Source organism: Ziziphus jujuba, chromosome 1, assembly GCF_031755915.1.
Source record: "Ziziphus jujuba cultivar Dongzao chromosome 1, ASM3175591v1".
In the NCBI taxonomy this organism is placed as follows: Eukaryota; Viridiplantae; Streptophyta; class Magnoliopsida; order Rosales; family Rhamnaceae; genus Ziziphus; species Ziziphus jujuba.
Genome location: NC_083379.1, coordinates 17583748 through 17601052, shown reverse-complemented (window position 1 = coordinate 17601052; position 17305 = coordinate 17583748). Strand labels below are relative to the sequence as shown.

Below are 17305 nucleotides of genomic sequence, written 5' to 3'. Positions count from 1 at the left end.
TGATACTACAAGATATAACTAAAGCATGTCTTCGGGATTCGGCTTCACCAAAAAAGGAGGTGAACCGAAATATACCTTCAACTCTTGAAATGCTGCTTCACACTCGTCGGTCCAAACAAAATCTTTACATCCTTTCAGGATGTTGAAAATTTTATCATTCTTGTTTGAGGACCTTGATATGAATCGACTTAAATTAGCAATTCTGCCATTTAGTTTCATCACTTCTTTTTTAGTCTGAGGTGATGGCATGCCAATTAGGGCTTTGATTTGTTTCGGATTTGCTTTAATCTCTCTTTGAGTAACGACATGACTGAGAAACATTCCTCCCTGGATTTCAAAGGTGCATTTTGTCAGATTTAATTTCATTCTAATTCATTCAATTTTGGCATCGAAATTCCAAATAGAAATTTGCTAAGTATTTAACACATGAAATATAACTTTCAAATTTATAATCAACACAGAATATATATAATTTATCAACCCAAAATAATTTTGAAGGTGGATCACTCACGTTGAGCACACGTATTAACCGGGATCCGACACGGGATCATTTCCATAACTCACACGTGTTTCTCCTGGAGATCGGACCTGTGGTGGCTGGAATTTTACCGAAAAGGTTTCATGTTTTAGGCTTTCAAATCTCATAAACCGTTGGGAGATAGAGGAAAAAGACATTGGATTTGGATTCAGGGAGGTCAAAACAGTAGGGAAGGATGGAAGGTGTCATTGGGAACCTGTCGGAGGTGGGTTTTCCTGCGAGCCGCCATGGTCACCGGAATTCGCCACTGCTAGCGGCGTGTTCGGTGGCCACTGGCTGTGAAAATTGGTGGAGAGGTAGATTGGAGGGTGGGTAAACCAATGGGATCGACGGTGTCAAAAAAGGGTGGCTTGTTTGGAAGAAATTGGCGGTGGAAGGAAACGACACTGCCGATGGAAAAAGCTCTTATTCGGGCCCTTTCGCGGCTGGTTGGCCTTGATTTTTGGCTAGCCAACCGAAAGTGAGGTGGGTTACAAAATGTTCAAGAGCATGTATGGGTTGGGTGGCCAGAAAATGGGCAATGGCAGTGGCCGGTTCCTCCTCTCTCCTCTTTATCCTTCTTATACCTCTCTCTTTTTTTACCACCTAAGCCCCCTTTCACCCAATCAAAATGCCCCCCATAGGTTCCACTATGCACTCACAGGTTTGCCTAAAATTGTGACACATGGCACCACTGTTCACACACACTCACGATCGATGAATAGTAACAACTATCTCGGAAAAACTTCACGGGTCCATAACTTTCAAACCATAAGTCCAAATTAGACGTGTTGCTAGTCCATGAACTCGTATCGACGAGTACTTCATAACCATACATGAGTCAAAGCTCAATTTTACAAAAATAAAAAGTCAACTCTAGCACCCTCGGACAATTCGGACCTCAACTTGTTTTGTTCATAGCTTCCAAACCATAGCTACGTTTTCGACGTACTACAAGTCTACGGACTCGGATCGATCCATACTTCACAATAGTGCCTCGATCAACATAGAATTCTATCTGAATCAAAAAGTCAAATTTTGCCTACTTTCGATCAACGACTGTCAATCCCAATCAACTTCGGCCAACTTGAAAAAATTCCGGTGTACTTTGGGATGGGGTGTTACAGTCATTACATTTGAACCATCTCTTAATCGACATCCGGGATATATGAAATTGCACATCGGATAGCTTGCCAGTGTCTCGCATTTGCCCATATTGGTCATCACAATGGACGGCTATGCAAGGTTGAATACAAGGTTTTTTGGATTTCATTTGATGTTCTAGGGCTTAAAGGGAAATTGAATGCATAGCGAACGGTTTAGAATGGTAGAAATAAAAATTTACAAACTGGAGGGCATATGTCCTTATTTTGCCCATGAAAGCCGCAAATCATAATTCCATTTTTTTTTAACCCAATGCCTATGCAGATAAGGCCATAATGAAAGAAACCCCGCCCATCCATTGTTGTTGTCCTATCCAATGTTTTGATAACTTCCCCAAAATCTTTGCAGCCTTAACCATAAAATTATTATAAATTTGTATATTTGAATTAGACATTTCTAGACCGGTGTTAGATTATTGTTAACAAGCTTTTAGATTCAAAGTCTGATGCTAAAATTCCATTCTTCAATGTATAGAAACCTAGCGTATAGCATACTCGTATAGTTAATAGACCTGTTTTTAATGTAAGCTATTAACTAGTTAATAAAAAAAACACGTAGTGGGGTTGACCTTCAATGCGTGAGAGACAACTACCACAGGGTAATCACTTTGGCCAACCTAGGTTCTACCGTGATGGGACGGGGCCAGAAAGTAGTCTAGGAGGGCTAAATATTTAGAATCAAATTAAGGGTTCAAGCCATAACTTATAATTTATTTTTTGTTTTTAGAAAAAAATAATTATATTTTATAGTATCATTGTTAGCAATTAAATATTTACTAACATAAAATTTTTTTAATTCTCTAATACATCATTTAGATTGGATCTATTTTAATTTACTTTTTTGGGGAATAGGTGAATTCTATTTTTCATAAATTAGTCAGATATCAATTTATTTACGTAAATGGAATAAGACACAGAAAAAAATCAAATATTGAACAAAATAATATAACCAAATTGAAAGAGTACACAAATAACAAATATTTAGACTAACTAGAAATCGAAGAAATCCAAATAGATTAACACTAAAAGTTCCTAGAAATATGGTCAATTAAATATTCATTAAATTTTTTTATGGATAATATTAAGTAACGAATATAAAAATATGCAAACTTTTCACTGATCAGTTCTTTTCGAAAAATATCACCAATCATTTAATATATAATTACATCAATATCTTATAGTTAAATTAATCAAGTAAATAATTATGTTTGCAAAAGAAAAAGTCTATAATTTAAATAATATCTTATTTTTAACTAATAGAGTTTATCATTTAGAATAAGAAATTCTTACAAAAAGATATTTTTATAAGTTAATTCTTTAATTAAGGGTCAAACATAGGTTTAATAATAATGTTATAAGTATTAAAATATTTATCAAAATTATTTACGTGTTAAGATACTATTGGCTGACATATTCATATACCCTAAATATAAATAAATGAACTATTAAATGGATAAATGAATAAAAAATATAAATCAATTGGATAATGTCATATCACTGCCACATCATTTGGTAAATTATTTTTTTGATAATTATCACATTATTTTTTCTACCACATCATTTGTTAAATTTTTTGGATAATTATCGCATTATTGTTTATTTGAATGGATTTTTTTTTTCTTAACTATCTAAGAAAAACTATAGCTATTTTATAAAATTTGGCACGTTTGGTTTATGAAATAAATATAGGAATAGAATACCTATTCCATAAATTTTATTTTTCTTATGTTTGGTTATTTTTTGAATTTGGCAATACCTATTCTATAGCCTCCATTTGAAGGAATACTAATTTCTTTTTAAAATCTCAAAATTCCTATTTCCATATTTTAATCCGGATAAACTTTGAAACATTCTTAACATATTTAGATTTACATTAATTATCACATACCAAAAATATATAAATAAATATAAATTTTAACTTTTAATTAATTTTTACTAAATTTGAACATTTTTGGAAAAAAATATTTATAAAGGCTAAATTTTGATTTTAAATCAATATTTTTATCAAACATATAAATAAGAATTATTATTCTTTTTCTTATTTTCTATTCCTGTTAATAGCTATTTCTATCTTTTCAAAAATAATTATTCTGTATACTAAACGCAGCCTTAAAAAACTTTGACGATGGCTCGAGGCCGATATATGGCTACGGCACTGGTTTCTTCTTCTAAAGTTTAGATTAATACCATAACTGTTAAGTTGGATGTTTGCAACAAGTAATAATAATATAAGAATAATGATCAAATTGAAGCAACCATACTAGCATTAATTGGCTTTTATTTGAAATTGTTTGTATTGTAAATCCTCGCTCACGCACATGACTACCGAGGGTACGGCGCGGTCATTGAAGTAGCATTGGCAGAAGCTTGCTCTGGTATGCTTTTCGATTTATCTGATTCTGTCACTCCTGAGCTGTACTCGAAATCCAAGAACATGTGCGATCCAAAGCTGGGTGGCATAAAAGACGCCGGATGAGAAGGTATTGGGAGAGTGAGAGAGTTGCTATTAAGCATCACTACTACTGAATTCATGGTTGGTCTATTGGCTGCATTTTCTTGGACGCACAACAATGCTATGTGGATACATCTCATTATGTCACTTCCTGAACCAACTCTCATGGAGGGATCTACGATGTTTGAAATTGTGCCCTCATTCCAATTTTTCCATGCCTGCGTCATTTAATTACAAGTAATATTAATGTGGTAATTTTCTATATGATTCTTATTTGAATCCCCGTTACTCTAATATGTAAAAATAAAAATAAAAAGTAACATTTATTACTACATTAGTACCAAAAAAAATTAAAAAAAGGTTAACATTGATTATTTTTAACTCAAAGTCTTAAATATACTAATATAAATATAATAATAACCACATTTCAGTAGATTAAGTTTGTGGAAAGTATATGTTGAATTACTATTTCTCCTAGTTTTGGTAATTCAAGCATGCTTTAAAAGCCAAAGTTCTTATAAAATTTTTGGTTCAAACTAGACAATTCCATCCAAAATCAAAAATCCAAAGTGAAATCAAAAGAGGCTTAGTCTGCCTGTAAGGAAAGAATCAAGTCTAATATAAATGTAATGATGATGCATATACTAATCGCTCAAACTTAAAAAAAATAATAATAAATAAAAATAAAAAAATAGTAATTCACCATAAAGTAATAATTATATATGATTTGATAAAATTATTTTAAAGCTCATAATAATGTGAGGCAACGTAACTGTCATTTGAATGAAGTGTCAATTATAAACAACTAAGGTAAATGTTTGTAAGAAAAAACTTAAAAAGTAAAGGTGTTGTTTAGTATATGTAGTTGTGTGTCTAGTTTTTGTTTCTTATTTTTCTCCACCTAATAATAAATAATTTGCTTTTGTCAAGTGTGTATTAGCCGTAGGTAGGATTTGTTAGATATTTAAATTAACTATTAATTTAAAGTGAGAAAAAAAAATATATATATATATATATCAAATACCATACAGCTTCAAATTGTATTTTTGGATTTTTGTTTCCTTTTTTGTTTTTTTTTTTTTTTTTTTTTGGTCTTTCTTTTAAGTTTATAATTGTCTAAGTTGTTTAATAAACTATAACTACTATTAGCTAATATCTGACATAAGCAAATTACACACAATTAAGCCAAAAAAAAAAAAAAAAAAAGAAATTAAAAGCTAACTATGTAACCAAACAATACCTAAACTTATTACAAGCACTTTTGTTAACAAGAAAATGAAGGCAAAAGTAATTGTACTTACATAGCTGAGGAGGTCCTCTGTGTTCTGCCCATGATGAAAACAATTGTTCTTCTGTCCGCTCACAATCTCTAAAAGTAGTACTCCAAAGCTAAAGACATCGGATTTAACTGAAAATTGCCCATGCATTGCATACTCCGGAGCCATGTAACCACTGTTAAAATAGAGTTAGCTGGTTAAATCACATTAACATGGAATGAAAGTTGTTTTTGGTTTGCGTTTACCATACTTATATAGCAGAAACGTGATGGATCTCAATTTAAAAGGTTAAGCTGAAATATGAATAAACTTACTATGTTCCCACAATTCGACTGGTGCTACCTTGAGTTTGGTTAACTATAAACAACCTTGCCATGCCAAAATCTGAAATTTTGGGATTTAATTCTTCATCTAGCAATATATTACTAGCTTTGAGATCACGATGAATAATTCTGAGACGAGAATCTTCGTGAAGGTAAAGAATTCCTCGAGCAATGCCTCTGACAATTTTGTAACGCCTATCCCAATCCAAATTTGCACGCTTGACTGGATCTACATATTTTTAGGAGTAACTTTTGTTAAAGCAAAATATGCTATAGGTTATAAACATTACTCTTTCAATTACCTAGAATGCTTGACAAATGAAATATATTTTAAATATTAAATATCGAAACAAAATCAGAAATGTAGGAGTACCAAATATGAATTGATCAAGACTTGCGTTTGGGACAAACTCATAGACTAGAAGCCTTTCACTTCTATGCAAGCAAAACCCAAGAAGCCTAACCAGATTCCGATGTTGAAGCTTTGCGACTAACAAAACCTCATTTTTAAATTCTTTATCTCCTTGGCCAGAGTCTCTGGACAACCTTTTCACCGCTATGTCTTGCCCATTGGAAAGCCTACCCTGAAAATGTATAAATTAAATAAATAAATCAAATGTCACCAGCAACAACATTAAGCCAATTAGAATTTTATAAAGAAACAATATTTCTTTCAATATAGCTCATACTCAAATCCATACCCTATAAACGGGACCAAATCCGCCCTGTCCAAGCTTGCTTGCCTCAGAAAAGTTATCTGTGGCAACCTTAATGGTACTAAAGTCAAATTGCAAGGATTCTTGACTTGCAATTTCTTCCACATCTTCACACGAAGGACCATCTGATCAACAAGGATGAAATATAAGTTACTTTATTTAGAAGTTGTCCAATACTTGCTCTCTCTATAAAGGAGAAGTCAACACAATCAACTAAATCAGATTTATAAGAGCTTGTGACTTTTAATGTAGAATAACTTAAAAGATAAGATTTGTTATTAGAAAATTAAGTTATGTCCTTTCTATACTAAAATTTTATCTATAAATTAGTTAAGAGGAAAAAAAAAAAAAAAATCGTTTGACTAACGGAGGGTAACAAAGGCAGATGTTTAAATTAGAAGCAAAAACAGAGGAATCTGCACTCACTGTCAACTCTTTCCTTTGCCTTTTTCAATCTTAAGTAGGCGCAGACAGAGATGATTAGCAGCACGAAAACAACAGTTGGCACAACCGTAAGGACGATAAGTAGAGATGTGTTCGACTTTCCTGCAAAAACAAAGCTCTGTTCCGGTAAACTTCGGGTTCTGGTTAAGAAATATAAAAATAAAATAAATTCAAAAATTTAAAACTTCTTAGTCATAAATATATGAAAAAAGGAATTTAATCAAAGTTAAGACGAATCCCACTTGTCAAGTTGTTTGATATCTGCAAGCATCAATAGAGAATGCATACCTTTTGAAGTGGTAGTAGTGGTTGAATTTGGAGGAGGAGAAGGTGGTGGTGGTGGTGGTGGTGGTGTAGATTCATAGAATTGGCCGAGCTCATACCGAATTTTACAGCTGGGGTAAAGTACTTGCCCACCTCTCCTTCCAATACAACATTGTGAAATTCTACTAAAAGCATCACCTAAGCAATTTTCACATTCTAGCTTCGATAAATCCGGTGTGCACTGCACAAGTGCATATATCGTCTGGAAGTTTCGGGAAAATGACACATTTCCTGCTGCATATTTGCGAAGGGAATTCCCACCAGCTGCTTGACTTCTTAGTTTATCAAACAGGTTCATAAGCTCGTCATTGAAAGCCTCCACGTTGGACGAGATATTTTGATTGTTCAGCAGAGAGATACCAGGACCGGTTTCCATAATTCCAAATATGGAGCGGTATGAGTACCGTAGCATACACTCATCGTACCATTCAATTGCTTCCTTCTGATTAGGACATCGCTGTGTGATGGAATTTCTGGAGTAATTGAGGCAACTGCGGCAAGCATCCGGCTTAATATCTCCTCTGCAGAGTCCGATCGCGTAAACTTGGTCGGGGTTTTGGCCATAGGAGGAATTATAAAAGCCATAGTCGTTATCAGTGTTAGAGAAGAGCAAGGAGAGGAGGCTGTTGATGTTTTGTTGGTAGGTACTATTGTTGGTGTAGTTGCCTTTCTTGTTGTCACAATTATTGTATACGAAGGTTGGCTGAGCAGTGGCTTGGGCGATCAAGAGCATGAAGACGAGATAGAGGAAGAGAAACGTCACTCTTGAAGAAACCATTGCCATTTGTGTTGGCCTATGTTGTCTCTGTGTGATAAGAAAATTATAAATTTTGTTGTGGTCATGCTTTAGGTTTTTTGTGCTGTTGATTGTTATTATTTATTTCAATAGCGTATAGGACATTTCCTCGATATCACCTCGGGAAAATCTTAATCTTATTTCGTTGAACCAATCAACTTATTTTTTATTTTATTGGTGGTTGTGGAAATAGCTTTTATCCTAAGCGTTGATGCATGAAATTTATATGATTATAAAGATGGTCAATGTGGAAATATGTGGAAATTTTGTAGCTGGTGGTTCTAAAAGTCTACCCCAGACTAAAATAGTGTCTTAGAAAATAATGTAGGTGGGTTAGTATTCGGTGACAAGAAAGAGCACATTTGAAACAGTAATAAAATAAGAATGAGCACCCCGGTTTATACGGAGACAATCTAGTGGGAAAACTAGTACTTCCTCTTCCAAACATTTGGAATTCAATCGGATCTTCAACTCTAAAAAGAAGATTAGCGAAGTTTGTTAATTTTCATATTTCGTTCCTGTTCCTCATTACACGATCCAAGTAAATCACAATTCTCTTTGGTGTATGAAACAGTGTGAAATACGTTATACAAGTTTCCTGCATTAACATCGGCAAAATAAATAAATAAATATCATTTGCTAGATTAAAAGATGTGGAGTATGGTAGACAAACTTTTTATCGGGTAAAAATTAAATATGATAGAAAACTTAACTAAAATGGAATTTCTTAGTTTGCTAATCAATCTCTAGCTTTTTGTTCGTTGCTTTCAAAACCTGAAGAAAACTTCTAGACCAATGGATTTACTATTTCATCTTGAATACGAAAAATATCGATGAAATAAAATTCACTGAACTGTCGTAGCCGTACATTTAATTGTATATGAAAAGTTAGCAATCAACGGATTGATTAATAAATTAGAATTTTCCTTCCCTACTAATAATTAATAAATTAGAAAGGTTGATTGAGAAGGGACTGACTCTTTGAATCAGAAAATAATAAAAATAACTATGGGAAAAGGTACAATACGATGCATACCACTATTATTATATGATGCATACCACTGTTATTATATGTTTGACAAATATGGTTCCCATACATGTCTATTAAGTATTAACAAGATAATAATAATAATACTGCAAATATTAATTTTTCAATTTTTTATGATCGGGGTTTAACGTGGAGGGTAAAACAACCGAACGTGGCTTGATAATCAATAAAGGTTTATGGTTTTAATTACGAATAAGTTTGGTTGGTATCGGTGACTCTTGATTTTAAAGAGTTTCATAATGCACATTCACTCTACTAAACTATGCAAGTATATAAGATAATGATGTATAAGACAGCATAATTTGATAATTTTAATTGAAAAGCAGCCACGTCACCCTTCAAGTGGATCATGGATGGAGTCGCGGAATATCTTAATTAGCATTACGAAACATACTCGTATTAATTAAATAATTAATTATATCTTTTGAACTCTTTATAATTATATAATCTAATCTTTAACAATAATTATTTTTCTACAGCTTAGGGCCTTTTTTTCTTTTTTTGTTTTTTGTTTCCTGTGATGCTTGGACATCATTTAAATAGCTACAACGGATTTCCTTAGTTCAAAAAAAAAAAAAAAAAAGGCTTAAAAGCTTGTTGGCCCAAAAAGAAAAATCTAACAGAGATTTCTTTAAAAAATATAAGGAGAACCAAAAAAAAAAAAAAAAAAAAAAAAGATACAAAATGATTATTTGTAACAACCCGCACCAAAATATTCCTATTGTGCAAGTTTAATTAGGTTTGACCAAGTGGATAGTATGTGGATCCAAGGTTGACTTTTTCTATGGTTAATATTTTGGTTTGATTGATATATCATTGTGTAGAGCTCATCAATACGAGTTCACAGACTGGCGGCATGACAAATTCTGAATTACGGATAAAAAGTTATGGTTTTGAAAAGTTTTAAACATCAGTTTTATATTAGTGTCCAAACCAATCCCAAAATTTTATCTGTTAGTGACCCAAGGCTCTATATAAACCTTGATAAGCGTGTCCACTATAAAACAAATCTAGAATACCCGTTTTATCCCCCAAACCCAAGAAATTTCTCTCCAGACCCATGGGTCCGAACAGGGTCGCCACAAACCAGTTTAACGTCCAATCAGGTCATCGCCGTTGTGCCCAACTCCGGCTACCAACTTGATGCACACACCATACCTAAGCCCACATGACGACGAGCTCGGTCATAAAATTTCATGGTCAATGGTCAGCTAACATGCCCAAATCGGGCAGGCGAATTCGACTGCTGTCGACGAGGTGGGTCATCGAATTTTCATGTTTTCGGGCCATCGTAGGCCAAGCCATACACCCCTCCCCCCATTTTTGGACCCTATGAACTCGTTTTCGTACTTCTTTTGCCCAAAGTCTTCACCGTTTGAGAAAGACATCAACGGGGATTTCGACCAAAGATTTCCATCAAGTTTTCTGGCCACCGAGATACTTTTGGATAAAGATGAGCACACCATTGTGTTTCTTATCTCTTGGGCTTTCCGTTGACATAAAATTTTTGAATTTTGGATGTCTTTTGATAAATTTTCCATTTTTTGATCAATTAGTTTAATGCTGAGAAAATTAGGACAGTGTTTAGACAAAATTAGTCAAATTGGACAAAAATGGGGTTTAGATTAGTGAAATTGGATATTAATATAATCCATTGGAAGGTTCAGTTTTGAAAGATTGGCCTTCGGGTGAAAAGCCCCAATTTTGGGTACCAAATCCTAAGGGTACACAGTATAATTAGACCATTCAGTGTCCAATTTATATAAATTTGGTAATGGTATAAATCATTCTAAGACATTTTATTACACACCAATGTCTTTGGTTTAGTTATTGGAGCTTGAGAAATATTTTTATTATATTACAGATACTCGTGTTGAGTCTGGAGACAATCTTGCAGGGTAACTGGAGTTAGCATCTGTAGTACAGTGAATAGGTATATCATTTTAAAATATTTTGGGTTTATAGTAAAATATATATGTGGTTTGAATATTTTACATATATTCCATTGATTGAAATGTTCATTTTATGCATATATAAATATCTACTTTTACATATGTACATATGTGCGTTATCATTTTATGTGATTTTTGATAATATTTTAAATGATTTTCAATTCTAATGAGTTCATAAATGGACTTGTGGTATTTAAATATCATGGTATTTGAATTGAGATTTTAAATCATTTTGGAAAATAATTGATTTGAAAAAGCAAATTGAAAATTATATGATTTTAAGCATGTTCAACTATTTTACAATTTTATGTTCTTAAAATTAGTTGTGATGATATATATTTCACTGTGATATTTCTAGTTTTAGCATGAAATGCTGATTTAAAAATTTTGAAATATTTAAATAAGTGGTTGAGTTTGAATATTAAATCATGAATTATTATACAGTATTGTTTGGAAAAGTATGATCTCATAAAATTGTTTTACGGATAATTTATTCCTTATTTTTAATTGTCGTACCATATAGTACCAGGGTTTCGGATCAATATTGTATTCTAACGCATAGGTTTGCCATGGTACCGTGAGATTGGATTCATCCCGACGGTTTATTATTGCCACGGACCATGAGGTTGGGTTCATCCTGACGGTTTATTATTGCCATGATACCTTTCATACATTAAAGGTCATGAGGTGGGTGTATCCTATGGTTTATAGTTTGGTATATTGCCATGATACCTTTCATACATTAAAGGTCATGAGGTGGGTGTATCCCACGATTTATAGTTTGGTATATCGTGGTACATCGTATATATTCTGAGTATATTGTTGATTTTCTATATATTATGGTTATTACTACACTTTCATAATTATTTTGTAAAATTGAGTTTATAATATTTTATCCCCAATATTTATACATTGATTAAAATATTTTATAATATTATAATGATCATTCACTTTATACATTTTTTAGCATCGGCTTTATGATATTGAATTTGGGTATCAGTTTGGGTTTTATGAAATGATTTTTAAATGGAAAACTTTTCAATCAAGTGGAATGAGAGATCTTGAGAGAAAGTTTTACGAAAATAAATTATTATTTTTCTATTATACAATGCCACTCATGGAGATTTCTTTATCTCACTTTTTTTTTATTTTTTAAATTTGTTCCCCTAGGTCCAGGCAGTTAGTGGCAGTCTGCCTTGTCCACCACTTGTCACTTCGTTCTTTCCACAGCAGTAGCAGTATCAATATTTCTTTATTTATCTTTATCTTTCTGGAGTTATTTATTATTTATTGGTACATCTAAAGTTTGCAAATACTTTTAGAATGCTCTGATATAAGACTCAGTAGAGACTATATTATATACATATGTAGTTATGGCCTGTAGTACGATAGACTGGTTATGGACCATAGTTGTGAACTTTTATGCTGTTGTGGTTTTATATATATATATATATATATTGAGGTATTATTGATAATGCATGTGTTCGGTTGTCTACGTTTTAAGTGAGGTTCCATTGCATATCTTTTAGGGATTGTCCAGTGGGATTTCACTCGGTGGAATTACCCGAGAAATCCTATGAGGGTTCCCGGGGCGGGTCTTGTCATTATTCCTGATGAAATTTAAATACCTATTCATAAGAATTGAAAAAGGGAAAAGAATTAATTATTCCTATTGATATTTTTATAGGTGAATTTTCTCCACCTCGTTTAACCAGACCCCATTAAACCCAATCTAATTTCATGGAATAGGTCAAGTTGAAGAGATTAATTCGAAAATGATCAATGAGTCGCGTGATGACCTATTATGTCATAGTCAAAGCTAGACCAGGTAAATTTTCCAAGCTAAATCATAACATGAAGTGTACATGACCTGAAGGTAAGCTAGAAAAGCATAATAAGTCAACGAATTTTTTATAAAAGCCACATCACCAAGCAAGTGATAGGCACTCAACTTGAGGAGCAAGGAGAAAATAATGTGAATAAAAGCGACATGGACTTGGGTGCCAAGGCGCAAAGCTGAGATAAGCAAAGATTGCCATGGCCTTCAGTTAGAAGAAAAATATATGCTAAAAGCTAGTCCACCTGGTAAAGAATCTCTAAGAAGCTAATGGAAGGTCTAACTGGCGATCATCCACAAGCTCACATGCCACACGACATGGATCCAAAAACCCAATGGGACATATGAAAGGTGCAAGTGTGAATCTTCAACCTAACTCTTCTCCTTCATTTCTATCGTTATTCTGTTGGAATTTGGCCAAAGGATACCACCAGGACACCTTGACCTCTTTTATCTAGTTGCAAGTTGTGATCATGGGGAGTCTTATCTTCCACAGCCAATGTTTGAAATCATTGGCGAGTCTTACCTCTTTTATGTTGGAAAATTTCTTGTATCAACAAATGTTTTAATTTTGTTTTTGATTTAGGAGTTACAAGAGTTATATAGAGTTATATGGTTTTGAATGATTTTGTAAACAAATAGTTTTATTTGACTTTCTTGTATTTAATTGTATTAAAAAAAATTTTAATTTGTTTTAAAATTTTTTTAACTTATATAACTCTTTTGGGCTATATATAGATGGCTTTTATTTAGTGTTATATCCATCCTAAAAAGCAAAGAAAAAATTAAAAGAAAAACTTATACTCTTGGCCTTAGAGTCTTCAATGTGATAAAGAGAAGGTACTCAAGTTCAAAGTAGAGTATTTTGAGGATGTATAGTTTCATAATTTTAGAAGATTCGTTTACCTTGGTAGACAAATGCTGCAAAAGCATTTGCACTAGAAAGGGCAAATTTGTCCTAAGGACTCTGTGGTTCGATCTTTTGAGATTTACCAGGTTCCTTATATTGTATGGTTGTAATTTTATTTAATTAATAGTTTTTGTCTCGTTTTATATATTAGAAATAAAGAACTTAAAAATAATTGTTACCTACTCATCCCATTTTTATTTTTATTAAAAATAATTTTTACCTGTTCATCCTACTTTTATTTTATACCTTTATGTTGTAATTTTTGTTACAAGCTTAAGACAAAATCATCCACAAAACTAATGAATCGATGAAATTATTGCTGTTTTTCCTCCTTCTATTAAAATTTTCCAAAAACCATTAATTTAGTTTATTATTATGTACCCAAGGTTTTGTTCTAGATTTTATATATTTTGATGTGCTTTGGGTGATATTTATATTTTTTCAGTCTTTGTTTTGCTTGGTTTGCTTTTTGGATGCATCTGTGCTTGTGGTTTAATTTTCAACTGATAAACATTACTGGAATATTATGTTTTTAACTTGCTATACGTTAACTTTCTTTAGGCATATATGTGTATATATATATATATATTTTATGGTGCATAGTTGTATATACCATAGCAGAGCTGTATATGTATATATTATTATTTATCTGTTGCCTTATCAATTTTTATGTTGTGGAAGCATATATGTTTTTGTTGCTTGCTTGTTATATTTTTTGCACTAATTTTTAGTTGAAGTTTATTTACCTATGTATGTTTTATTTGTTCCAGTTTTGGTCTTTTTTATCAAATAACTAGTAGAAATTTTGCTTACTGGAATCTATGTTTATAACTTTCCATACTCTATATGTGCTAAACAGTTTTTGCAAGGTTATATATGTATATATATTTGTAGTTTTTTGTATCTCAAATTTAATGGACTTTCAATTGATCATTAGAATATTAAATATTTGTACTTAAACCATGACCAATTTTCTAATACATATGTATAAGAAAACTCGGTAACTTTTCTAAAACTTTAAAGTTTTGTTTTTTGGAAAAATCAAATTTTGGATTTGACTGTATTATATTATATGAGATAAATGAAATATAATTGGGGTTCAATTTGGCCTAGTAAGTATTCAGTTTTTGGAACTTTGTCTTGGTTGACATTTTTTTGGCTAAGTTGACCACAAATTTTGATTTCTCATGATGATATGAAGAAAATGGAACCAGTCTACGAGAAAATGATGGCCACAATAGTCAAAAACCACCAAATCTTTCAACAGGTTTGTGACTCGCATATCAAGTAATCAGGTCAACCCACGATCTGGCTAGAGTTTACAAGAGGGTGAATTAGGCCTGGGTTAGGCTTAGGTTGAGTTCAACTCGACTCTATTGGGCTGCTTTTGCCTGAGCTGGGCTGCATTGAGTTTTTGGTCCTAGTTGCTGGTGGCTTGATGCTATCGTTAGCCACAAAGTCACTAATTGATGTAAGCATGATAATGTCAAGCAAAAAAACAAAATTATTTTTAATGTTTTTTTAGAGTTTTTTCTTGTTTTCCTTTCCTTTCTCCTAAGTATTAATTTGCTATAATTTTTAGTATTTAGCAAAATTTGTAATAAATACCAAAAATAATAATTTATGTAAGTGTTTCTTCTAAAGAGACAACAATTTTCCTAAGGCACAAGTATCAACTCCTAAAACTGTGGCACAAGTGCCTACTCCTATTGTGACGATTCTTGCTGAGGAGCGAAAGAAATTCAATAGGCTAAATTTCAAGAGGTGGTAATAAAGGATGATGCTCTACCTAACTATCTTAAACATCGTGCGGTTCTTGACTGATGATGCTCCAATAATAAATGATGATGACAGAGAATCTCCTAGAGCATTTGATTAATGGAAAAGGTATGATAATCTATGTCGAAATTATGTGTTGAACAATTTAGTTGATCTGTTGTATAATGTATACATTGTGATGAGGACAGTTACGGAACTACGGGAGTCCTAAAAAGTGTAAGCCTGGGGATACTGGTACTAAGAAATTCATTATGGATCATTTCATAAATGATCAAATGGTAGACTTGAAGGCCTTTGTCAGTTAAGTATACGAGTTCCAAGTGATCTTGCATGAGATTTATGCCAAAGGAATGGTCTTGAGCTAAGTCTTCCGAGTAATTGCTATCATTGAGGAGCTACCCTTTAGATTGAATGACTTCAAAAACTACTTTAAGAACAAGCGAAATAAGATGAATGTTAAAGTTATGATAGTTAGACATTGAAATGTAAAACACAAAAAAGGATTAGATAGGAGAACTTCATCTCAGGCTAGTGTTAAGGTGAATATTGTGAAGCATGCTCAAGGCTCCAAGTCAAAGAAGATAACTATCAAGGCGTCCAACTTAGGGGGAAAAAAAGATATCGAAGTAGCATAAATTCTAAGGGAAGTGCTTCGATTATGACAAGATGGGTCGCAAAGCATTACATTGTAGACTATCAAAGAAGAAGAAGAATAAGGAGACAAACATGATGGAAGAAATCACATGAGAGCTATATGATTTGAACCTATTAGTTGTTGTCTCTAAAGTGACTCTGTTTGTGTCAAACCCAAGAGAATGATTGATCGATAATAGTGTGACCTACCATGTGTGCTTAGATAGAGATTTGTTCACTTCCTTCCAAGAAATTAAGAAAGGGGAGAAGGTATTTATGAGAAATTCTACTACATCTAAGATCTAAGATTAACGGAAGGTAATCCTGAAGATGACCTCTGCGACAATCTTGACTTTGAACAATCATTTGTACGTGCCAAAGATCCGCAAAAACCTTGTGCCTAGTTCACTGTTAAATAAACGTGGATTCTACATGGTGTTTGAATCTAACAAAGTTGTATTATCAAAGTTAGGGATGTGTATGGGAAAAGTGATATGTATCCAATGGGCTATTTTAATTAAATGTTATAACTGTAAGGCATAAAACTATGAATAAAGTAAATTCTTCTCTTACTTATTTGCTTGAGTCTTCCAACTTAAGGCATGGTAAACTGGGACATGTTAATTATAATTATCTAAGGAGATTTATTAACTTAAATCATATTCCTACATTCTAAATTGATTCAAAACTTGAGTAGGAGACTTACGTTAAAGCGAAAATAATGAGGTTATCGTTCCAAACAATTGAAATGAATATCGAACCTTTTAATATGATCCATAGTGATATGTGCGATTTAAAGTTCGCATCAATGAGGGTTGGCATGAACTATTTTATTACTTTTGTAAATGATAGCATGAAATACTTCTATGTGTATTTGCTAGAGAGAGAGGATAAAGTTATAAAGAAATTTGTTCTTCACAAAATTGAAGTTGAGAATCAACTCATCAAGAAAACTAAATCGATCAAAAGTGACCACTGTGGTTAATATGCAACACCAATTGGTTAATTCTATGTAGAACATGGAATTAGATGTGAAGTGATGCCACTTTATTACCTTATTCACCACAATCAAATGATGTAACTGAAAGTAGGCTTGGCAAAATGCTATAAGACCCATTAACACAACACAAACCT

The 17305-nt window shown here is 32.6% G+C and overlaps 1 protein-coding gene across 1 annotated transcript; it reads right to left on the bottom strand.

Annotated features, from left to right (window-relative positions):
- Window positions 1-3835: 3835 nt before the first annotated feature.
- LOC107418126 (cysteine-rich receptor-like protein kinase 44) lies at window positions 3836-8050 on the bottom strand. The gene is made up of 7 exons (XM_016026804.3): window positions 7181-8050; window positions 6875-6994; window positions 6434-6573; window positions 6106-6316; window positions 5724-5961; window positions 5434-5584; window positions 3836-4350 (listed from the first exon to the last, which is right to left on the bottom strand). Exons 1-7 carry the CDS (start codon window positions 7998-8000, stop codon window positions 4003-4005), a joined length of 2028 nt encoding a protein of 675 aa, XP_015882290.3. The 5' UTR covers window positions 8001-8050; the 3' UTR covers window positions 3836-4002.
- Between the last annotated feature and the right edge of the window lie 9255 nt (window positions 8051-17305).

Coding starts and splice junctions, on each gene's coding strand:
- LOC107418126 (XM_016026804.3), bottom strand. CDS start 8,000: ATGGCAATGGTTTCTTCAAGAGTGACGTTTCTCTTCCTCTATCTCGTC. Junction 6,317..6,433: donor GATTTGGTCCCGTTTATAGG/GTATGGATTTGA, acceptor ATACATTTTCAG/GGTAGGCTTTCCAATGGGCA. Junction 4,351..5,433: donor CAGAGGACCTCCTCAGCTAT/GTAAGTACAATT, acceptor TAAATGACGCAG/GCATGGAAAAATTGGAATGA.